The following is a 10,593-nucleotide window of genomic DNA, read 5'->3' as shown; positions in this document are numbered from 1 at the left end:
CTGGCTGTCAATCACATATGGCTGCTCAGATGGTACATTGTGAAGCAACTTTAAGCTTCTATGTGATGCATATGTTTTAGCACCACTGATTTACATTAATCCTGATAGGAATGTAACCTGTTTTGTCACTCACTTTGGAGGAGATTAAGCACAGGTAACAAAGTGATCAATCTACCATAAACATTGATATATCCAACGTGTTTCTTGATTTTATCATAATTTTCCTTAAAGTGATTCTAACACTAAAAATCTACTTATTAATGAACATTAAAAGTTAAGTATACCTTTTTTTTGCTGATAGGGCTACTTTTGTAAGTAATTGTGACCTGAAGTTCACAAATCAGACTGTTTTGCCAACCTGACTTTCCTGACTCAACCCCCTCATAAGGTAACATGGATGATTTCATAGGTAACAGCATTGGGTAAAATTATAAAGAGCATGCAAAGACAATGTTATGATGAAAAAGGAAGATTTTAATTTCTGGTGCCAGTATCTCTTTAACTTCAACACTTGTCAGTCTCTTTTCCGCTACCTATACATGACATGATGCTGCTCTCTAGTGGTAACTTGGATTCATGGCTGACTGATAGAGAATCATTTTGTATGACTAGTCAGTTGGTTGTTTTCAGTGTGTCTCTTCTAGCACAGTAATAAATGGCAGTGTCCTCCACTTTTAGATTGTTCAGTTGCAGGAATGCTGTGCTTTGTGGATTATCAGTGCTAATGTGGCACCTTCCTTGGTATGAGGGTGAGTAGCGTGTATATGCATCTGATGGATCTATACGTCCTATCCATTGCAATCCTTTCCCAGGAACCTGTTGTATCCAGTGTATCCAGTAGCTGGTGAATGTGTAACCTGATGTCTTGCAGGACAGTTTAACACTCTCACCGGGTGATTTAATTTCTGTACTTGGCTGAACAAGTTTAATATCAGATTTGACTTCTAGAAATAAGAAAACAGATAATTAATATGCATGTATACAGTCAGTTTATAACTGAGCCTGTGTGAGTCCCTTTCCACTCACCAGAGAGAAATGAGAGGCACAAAATAAAGCACAAGACAAACATGGTATCTGTTACTGAACTAGCACAATACTCTGAATGACAGCTCCCAATTCTATCTTATCAAGCTCAACACAGGAAGCACAACATTGATTTGCATAAATTAATTGCAGATTTTACTTACACACGTTTGTAATCTGATGCATTTTTCCAACTTTTTCTATTTGACAGAGCAGTCTTGAGTCAGTGATCTCAACAGATCAGGACTGCCATTAGAATGATAGTGGATGGAGCTTCAGGCAGTTTGGAGCAATGCATAAAATGATACTTCTTTTAAAATATATATGTTCAATTCCTGTGTTGTTACCATTATACCAGAAAATGATTTCTAGCAATTCAACAAGTCCCCCATTGTGTTAAATGAACAGAACACTTGTGTTTTATTGGAGGGGACTGAATCAGTTAGGTGTCGTATGCCATTGCTGCCCTAAACTTTAAAGTGGTTGTTCACCAGCCAATGTTCTATTCAGTTGATTTCAGATACAGCAGTTCACCGGAAATTTTCTATTTGTCACTGTTATTCTAATATTAAAGTTTAAAGTTTAATTTTTCACTTTCTTGTGTCTTTCTTAAGAAGCTCTGGGTGGGAGGGGGGGTCACCAACTTTGTAAACTGATACATTTCTATCAAATGTAGTAAATTGGAACGATTCAGACTGCATCTGGATTACTGAGCTGCCAGTCTAAAACACAAAAAAGAGCTTTTTTCACTGTGAATTTTGCTTGTGGTGACTTTTTTTCAATCACAACTTTTTCCATGTAAATTAAAGAGGTGTCTGTGGGCGTTTACTTTTGGAGACTTTACTGCACAGAACACATCGGAGTTGTGGGATCTTTTATTTCACACAAAATACATTGGGGGTCTATGGGTGTTTTATTGTCATGTTTTGTTTTGTTTTTTTTTAAATTTGCTATGGTTTCGCAAGAATATTCACAGATGGTGAAATTTGGAATTTTGTTGCAAAGCCATAGCTGGTGAAAATGTTACTTCTCTCTAGGGCCCATCATTTCCCCCAACTTCTTTCTAGGGCATAATTTTAATTGTGTAGTGACGCTGGCTATGTTGGCATAGCATCTTGATGCACAGCCTTTGTGCAAGAAAAAAAACCTATAGATGCCCCACTTGCTATTGGTGCCAGATCCTTAATCTACATTGTATTACTTGCAGTAGTCACTGGTTTTACGATATATATATATATATATATATATATATATATATATATATATATATATTTTATTGAATATGATTGAATATGAAGAAAATGTCAACCAAGACCTAAAAGCAAGGCACATGCAAACATTCCAGTAAAGTGCAATGGTTGGCATATTGCCACATGCTGTTAATAAAGCGACCCTGCCAGTATATAGGAAACTCTTACAGCTGGGTGACACATCAATTAAACGGAATAACCAGATGTTCTCTTTTTTCTAGACAAATTTATTGAAGACAGACAGATGTCTAAAAAAGTGTGCATAGTAAAGCCTGTTTTTCAAGTATAGTACCACAGAGAGAGAATTGACAAGCCCATCTAATATGATACTGTAGACTAGAGAATCTTCCTTCTGCAAATCAAATGGCTCAATTAACATAATGTTTTGCCATTTTTACTGACATCGTGCCCCTTCCACTTTTCAAAAAAAATGGTAAAATCTTAAACCACTTTGCCAATTTACCTGATGTCATATAGCTAATGTAGCCATCCACAGTTCAGATTGGGTAAACCATTGTCCAAAGCTATAAGGGGGTATATGCTCTATACAAATGGCTGTAACTGCTAAATCTAAACTTTTCTTGCTTTAGGCAACATAGGTTTATTTTTTCCTTTGCTTTAAGTGTCAGTTATTTAACAGGCCTAACCAATGCAAGTAGAGTTATTGGATATCTGAGTGCTTGGGATCAAGGTCCTGAAATGCATGAGACCTGGAGGGAGGAGTCTGATAAAAATCATTTAAAGGAACAGTTCAGTGCAAAGATAAAACTTGGTAAAAAATATAGGCTGTGCAAAATAAAAAAAAAATGTTTTAGATATAGTTAGTTAACCAAAAATGTAATCTATAAAGGCTGGAGTGAGCGGATGTCTAACATAATAGCCAGAATACTGCTCAGTTGGCGACTAGAAGGGGGGCCACATGGGACATCTTTGTTTTGCTGTTAATCTTGAGTACACAGGTTTCACATTATATGAATGGGTATATTTCTGTATTGTATATTTCATTACATGCTCTTGCTCTCTAATGGGAATTAATGGTTAAGAGAATTACATTTTGTAGAAATAGGTAAATTGTTCTTTTCAGTGTGTCTCTCTGAACACAGCAATATATGGTAGTGTCTTCTGTTTTTTAGATTATTCAGTTGCAGTGAATTCTTTTGCAGAGTTTTCCTGCAGACAGCACAGTTATGCTGTGGACCAAAGCAGATGTTATTTTTTAATCTAGACAGGGTGAAGGAAGGCAGTCAGATGTTTGAAAAATAAAGCTAAGGGAGGAAGAAGTCCTTGCACAAATCATCCTCACCTGGTCCTACTCTATAACTAAGTTTCTCAGCACAGATATTTTGCTCAATAAACCTTGCTTAGAATTGGTGAGAACCAAAGTCATCTTGGCCAACTTTTTTTTTTTAAACATTCCCTGGTTGGGAGGAATATTGTTGCTGAAGACCTGTTGCCCTCCTCTGCTGCAACACAACCCAGAAAGATTCTGGGAGTCTAAGGAAATGGTAAAGAATAGCGTTTAGCTTAACAGAGCTGCAAGGAGTTTACAAGAAGTGACACACCAAAGAGAGGAACAAAGCAGAAGTGTAACATGATATTAAAATGTTTAATGCTTTATTACTTTAGATTAATGGTAAACCTATGCATTGTAGCTGCATAAATATTTTAAACACCACTGCATGGAGATAAGCAGGAATGACTGTTTGCAGATAAACTGCAAGAACTATCCAATTAGGAAAATTCCCAAACAAAATAAGTTTAGGCTAGTGAAACATACCTTTTTTTGTAAGTTATGGGTTTGCAAATTATGAATTTCTGTAAGCTGTGGGTTCCTATACTGTGGTCTTGAAAGACCATATCTGCTTAACCAATGTCAGTGTTCAAAAGAAATGGTAATCCAATAGAAATATTAACAGCCTGACTACAGGGGTCATATATAATTCATGGAAATGATAGAATGTTCTCAGGACTTTTGCTCCTATATTAAATAAAAGTATGCATGGTGTTTTATGACAAAATAAGAGTAATGGCACTCCAGATTATCAATCAATGAATAAATCAGTGTTATTGTATCACACTAGCATGTACATGAACATAACCATACTCATGCACACGACACGTGAGAGCTAGATGTGGCTCTGTAGTATTTGTCTATTTTAATATCTCTACACCTCCTAGTATCCAGGCCCATTATTACTACAGGTGAGGCTGTGTAAAAGTTTCTTTGTGCCTATTACTGATTAAAACTCCTGGGAAGCCAAATTATGTACCTGTAATAGACATGCAAGACATCACATATTTTAGCCATTAGCTAACCTTATAGAATTGTTCCCAATGAAAGATATTACAAATTACTTTTTTTTTTTACTGACGAGTAGGAGAGATAAATTTAGGATACATTTAGAATATGCTCATTTTTGGTGGAAAAATATGCTAAAAGTCAGAATAATACAGATGTGTAGCCAAACAGCAAGACTATAAAGAATTTGTTGGGTGAAATACAGGGTTAATGTTATCATCTATAACATTGTTCCTGCCCTCTTGTTCCTTTGTTTTTAGCTGTTGATTTGCATTGCATAATATGGGCTGCATGTGTAATGTATATATTACACATTGGCTTACCAACTGATACGTTCATTATTGAATATGTAGGTATTTATGCCATATGGGACATTATAACTAAGCCAGGTTATAAGGATTTAAGTATATTTGTAACTGCAATTTCCTACTGTGCACAGTAGATGCCAGAGATCCCTGGATAAGATTTAACCTGGAATTTTCTAAAGAAGGGGAAGTCAAAAGATAACCTTCCATAATGAGAATGGAATCCACCAGTCACAGGTGATCTGCTTAAGCCCTAAAAATGGTAAGGATCACAAAGGAAGGGATATGCTGTGAGATCCAAAAAGTACAAACGCTTGTAGTAAATAGTAGTGTAGTAAATAATATCTCCACTGTAGTTATCCAAATTACATTTTTAATGACACAGTATATAACATGTAATTATAAAAAACGTATGCCTGTTCTGAAACTCCCACTAACATAGCAGAGAGTTTTGGAGAATTTGGCAAGTCTTTAAAACAGCAAAGGTAGACAAAAAAAAAATCTGCCTTCTGCACAACATATGCCGCAATCAATATAATGTTTAATAATATTTGTGAGATGGGACCCCTTTTACGTCTCAAAGAAAGATCTTAAATCTCTGCTTTAATTTATGGGATGCTTCTTTAGGTGATGTCATTATCCATAATTCAAGCTGGGAACCTTAACTTTTCAAAAAGTAAGTAATTTCTAGAGCTGATGCTCTCTGGTGATGGAATTGGTTCATGGTTAGGACAATTACATTTTTGTATGACTATTAATTTGTTTCTTCTCAAGGTGTCTCCTATAGCACAGTAATATATGGCAGTATCCTCTATATCTAGATCGTTTAGTTGCAGGAATGCTGTGCGTTGGGCATTATTAGTGGTAATTTTGGATCTTCCTTGGAAAGAAGGGGAATAACTTTTTATTGCATTTATGGGATGTATATGTCATATCCAATACAATCCATTGCCAGGAACCTGCAGTATCCAGTATATCCAGTAACTGGTGAATGAATAACCTGATGTCTTGCAGGACAGTGTAACACTCTCATCGGGTGATTTGATTTCTGAACTTGGCTGAGTAAGTTGAATATCAGACTTGACCTCTGGCAATATGAAAAGAGAAATATAAATATTAAACTCCCATGGATACTGTTGAAATAAAGTAACTGAGTAAGTTCAATATCAGACTTGACCTCTAGCAATAAAATAATAGAAATATTAAACTCCCAGAGCTACTGTTGAAATATAACTATGTCTAAATATGTCTAAAGAGAATAATTTTATCCATTACTGCAGTAGAACAGTACTGTGTGCAATAATATGACAATCTTCCAACTCCTGCTTTTCAAGATCAGATATCAGTCATGAGACACCTCCCGATTTCTATTAACTAATTAAGGTTTTGTTAATTGCAGCTGATTTTGAGTGGCGACCATTGCTATCAATAAGATTTGACTGCATGGATTCGTACAACTGAATTTACAAGGGAGTAAAGTAATAAAAGTTGCAAAGTTTCATTAGGTCTAGCAACCAGTTAGCTGTGGCCTTTCAAATAGGTGAAAAGTAAATATTACAATGGATGTAAAGATAGGGGACCCGTCACCCAAAAAAATTATTCAAAATCCTATTTTATCACATTAGTCAAGCAAAATGAACTTTAATTACACTATATAAATTATTTGAATCTTGTTTCCTTCAGTTTGGGAACTCATAATTATAGCAAGCAGGCAGGAGCCATTTTGTGGACACTGTTATTAAGACAAGCCTTGCATCATGTCAGAATCTTGTTTGTGCGCCAGAATGGGGGACCCAATGTCCATCCCCATGCACTGGCTACACAATTAAACAGTGCAGAGAAGGGGGAATGTGGGGAGGGCAGTGACATCTAGGAAGTGCTGAATGGAAAGTGAAAGTAACTGTCTGCCCCGCCTCTATGCCTAGGCATAGAGGAGGGGCAGACAATATTTGATTGACAGCTTAAATTTTTAAATGAGCTTACAACAGCTATGAATGCTTTAATAAAAAATAGAAATTGGATTTCATGTTTAATTTGAAAAGGACGCTTATTATACAGATTTTTGTGGCTGGGTAACAGGTCCACTTTAAAGTGTTTCCTGTACATTTAAATACAGCACAACTCAGTCACCATCATTAAAAGAAGTAAATATGTGGTTTACTGTTGTATTTGTGAAATTTTACACTGGGTCATTGAAAAATTACTTTATTCTGGGGTAGGTACCATGGTTGGTCTATACAACTTAAGAACATATATATAAGAAGCATACATTCTACCAATAAATATTCATGTCAGTTTACTAGCCAATGCTTAGAGATTCAATTTGCATAATATAGAATATGTGGATCTTACTGTCTGTAAGTTGCCTGTATTGAGCACGGGCAGGGCTTCCTTTATTATATTAGATATTATTTTCCCCTTATGATATGCAACCAATTGCTACTGGCTGTGGATATGGATACTCCTCTGTTGACATAAGTTTGATCGTAACCCTAAATTGGTCTTGTGAGTAGGTGAACTGTGTGAATGTTGGATATTTATGTTTTTGAGCACTACTTTTGTGGTGCTGGTGCAATTGCACAGGATTTTCATGTACTGGGGTCTTGGATACATTAATTCACAAGATCGTTACATGATATTTTAGACACATAATTCTATATTTTTTGTTTTGTGTGTTTCCTTGTAGTTTCAATGTTAATTCCTATTTTTTTCTATTATAATATTCACTAAACATTAATTTAAAGTGGACCTGTCTCCCAGACATAAAAAGCTGTCCTTTTCAAATTAAACATGAACAGGAAACCCAAATTATTTTTTTATTTAAGCATTCATAGCTGTTGTATACTCATTTAAAAATATTAGCTGTCAATTAAATATTGCCTGACCCTCCTCTTTGTCTTAGGCATAGAGGTGGGGCAGGAAATTACTTTCACTTTCCATTCAGCACTTACTAGACGTAACTGCACTCCCTACATTCACATGGTTCTCTTAACCATTTAATTGTGTAGCCAGAGCATGGGGATGGACATCAGGTCCCCCGTTCTAGTGCACAAACAAGATTCTGAGATGATGCAAGGCTTGCCTTAATAACAGTGTCCACAAAATGGCTCCTGCCTGTTTGCTTTAATTTTTAATTCCCAGATGGAAGGAAACACGATTCAAAAAAGTTTTACAGTGTAATTAAAGTTAATTTTGCTTCACTAGCATGATAAAATAGTATTTGGAATTTCTTTTTGGGTGACGGCTCCCCTTTAATATGTCCAACTTGTTTCTTGTTCTGATCATTTCTTTGACTACAGTCCTCTGCTGTAAATTACTTAACATATTGCTGCTCTCTAATGGTAACTTGGATTCATGCCTGGCTGATGAGAGAATCATTTTGTATGACTAGTCAGTTGGTTCTTTTCAGTGTGTCTTTTCTAGCACAGTAATATATGGCAGTAGCCTCCACTTTTAGATTGTTCAGTTGCAGGAATGCTGTGCTTTGTGAATTATCAGTGCTAATGTGGCACCTTCCTTGGTATGAGTGACAGTAGCTTGTATCTGCATTTCCAGGATATATTCTGCCTATCCATTGCAATCCTTTCCCAGGAACCTGCTGTATCCAGTATATATAGTAGCTGGTGAATGAATAACCTGATGTCTTGCAGGACAGTTTAACACTCTCACCGGGTGATTTGATTTCTGTACTTGGCTGAACAAGCTCAATATCAGACTTGACTTCTAGGAACAAGAAAACAGAAAGGTTTAAATTCCAGGGACACTGTCAGTTTCTAACTGAGTCCCTTCCCACTCACCGGTGAGAGGCACAAAATAAAGCACACAACAAACATGGTATCTGTTGCTGAACTTGCAGAATACTCTTATGGGTGATGCCAGCCTCCAAGTCCTGCTTATTAAGCTCAAGACAGGAAACACAACTTTGATTTGCATAAAATGATCATACCCTTTGCTTACACATGTTTGTAATCTGATGCAGTTGGACACAACCCAACAACTCGTGAGTAAGTGACTCTGATGGGGGAATGACAGCTCAAATCAAGCTCAAGACAGGAAGCACAGCATCGATTTGCATAAATTGATTGTAGCCTTTACATATATATATATTTGTAATCTGGTGCAGTTGGACATACCCCAACTTTTCCTATTTGTACAGGGCCATCTTGTATCAGTGATCTCAACAAGTTATGACTGGAGTTAGACTGATAAAATGATACTTATTTTACAATATTATATTATGTAATAAGCCAGAAAATTATTTCTATCAATTCAATGTAGGGACAATGAGGCCCCTTTTCATTTGGAGCCTCATGGTGGATACAGGGTCTCCTAGAGTTTCCAAGGGCAGAGCTCTTGGATTGGTGCAAAATGGCTGATCCCAAAAGCAGCCACAAGGTGTCACTGTGCCCTATAAAAGGAGTTTGCCATGTGCTCACAGCCATTACTGCGGGAGGATTCCTACTTTCACTTTCATGTAGGAGGTGGACAGAACTCATGCAAAGATGTAAGGGGCTAAAAGGGAGTTCGATAGCCATGTGGGCTGATGCAGGGTACTCCAAAAGCCTAGAAAGCTCAACCATGCCGGTTTGGAGTTTTGCTGGACATCTTTTGTGCTCGGGCTATGAGCTGTAGTTCTGCTTTGGATTTAGCAACAGTGTGCTTGTGCTATAGACAGTGCTGGGAGCTATGAATGGAGGATCAAGCAAGCTGCATGTTCTTTATTGAATGGATTCATCGCTCCAGCTCTGGATAAGCCTACCCATCTGTGTGAGTCCCCAGGGTAAGGTGTGCCATGGGGATGGTAGAAAAAGAGAGGATCCAGGGTGGTTTCTGTTTATGACTAGTGATGGGTGAATTTATTCGCCAGTCGTGAATTCGCGGCTAATTTGCGTGATTCGCGAAACGCCGGCGAAAATTCGCGGTAAAAATTCGCCGGTGTCAAAAACGGGCGCCGGCGCCAAAAACGGCGCCGTTTCGCGAATTTTTCGCCGTTTCGCGAATTTTGCGCGAAATTCGCAAATTTTTCGGCGATGCGAAACAGCGCAAATTCGCCCATCAATATTTATGACACAGCCTGTTGTTGATTCCTGCCACGAGGGAGCCAGTACCTAACCGGAGGGGAAGGTATTTTGGGCTGCTATTGCTACTTGGGACCTATTGTGCTCTTTGTGGAAAAGGGAATGAGACTCATTGGGGCAAATTCACTAAAGGGTGTAGTGGCTAACGCTGGCAAAAATTCGCCAGCGTGATGTCATTTCGGCACTTCGACAATTTACTAACGGTAGCTGTCGTAAATTCGCCAAGGAGATAGACTCTGGCGCAACTTCGAACTCTAACGTCAGGCGAATTTACGGTCTGGCCAAAGAGCGTTACTACGCAAATGCACTACGTTTTTGATTTTACTGACCCTTACCTCTATTGCCAGACTTGCCTTCGCCACCTCAGACCAGGCGAAGAGCAATAGAGTAGATAGGAGTTCCTCAAAAAAAAGTTTAAAATTGTTCTAAGTCCCAAAAAACACTGGCGTTTTTTCCTATTTAAAGGGTGAGACTGAAAAAGATTGTAAATTTTTTTTTTGGTAATCCTCCTTCCCCCCTACATTTGCTAACATATGGCACCTAAACTATACTGTGGGCACATGTGTAGGGCATTATAACAACTTTTATATAATTTTATTAAGGTTCCCTGGCCTTGTGTAATGTAATGCATTTGCTGC

General features: G+C 37.5%; 1 protein-coding gene across 1 annotated transcript; it reads right to left on the bottom strand.

Moving 5' to 3' along the window:
• Positions 1-493: 493 nt before the first annotated feature.
• LOC108696994 lies at positions 494-9,457 on the bottom strand. The gene is made up of 5 exons (XM_041584862.1): positions 9,340-9,457; positions 8,547-8,600; positions 5,878-5,964; positions 1,027-1,098; positions 494-944 (listed from the first exon to the last, which is right to left on the bottom strand). The coding sequence occupies exons 1-5, from the start codon at positions 9,455-9,457 to the stop codon at positions 613-615; spliced, it is 663 nt and encodes a 220-aa protein (XP_041440796.1). The 3' UTR covers positions 494-612.
• Between the last annotated feature and the right edge of the window lie 1,136 nt (positions 9,458-10,593).

The sequence above is a fragment of the Xenopus laevis genome, chromosome 1L, assembly GCF_017654675.1.
Source record: "Xenopus laevis strain J_2021 chromosome 1L, Xenopus_laevis_v10.1, whole genome shotgun sequence".
Classification (NCBI taxonomy): domain Eukaryota; kingdom Metazoa; phylum Chordata; class Amphibia; order Anura; family Pipidae; genus Xenopus; species Xenopus laevis.
Note: the sequence above shows the minus strand (reverse complement) of the source record. Positions and strands in the feature narration are given on the sequence as shown.

Excerpts from the sequence above, each read along its gene's own strand:
- LOC108696994 (XM_041584862.1), bottom strand. The coding sequence starts at position 9,457 with ATGGTTGAGCTTTCTAGGCTTTTGGAGTACCCTGCATCAGCCCACATG. Across the intron at positions 8,601-9,339 it reads CCTCCTACATGAAAGTGAAA|AAGTCAAGTCTGATATTGAG; the intron begins GTAGGAATCCTC and ends TCTTGTTCCTAG. Across the intron at positions 1,099-5,877 it reads ACTGTCCTGCAAGACATCAG|AGTATTGTGCTAGTTCAGTA; the intron begins GTTATTCATTCA and ends GCTGTCATTCAG.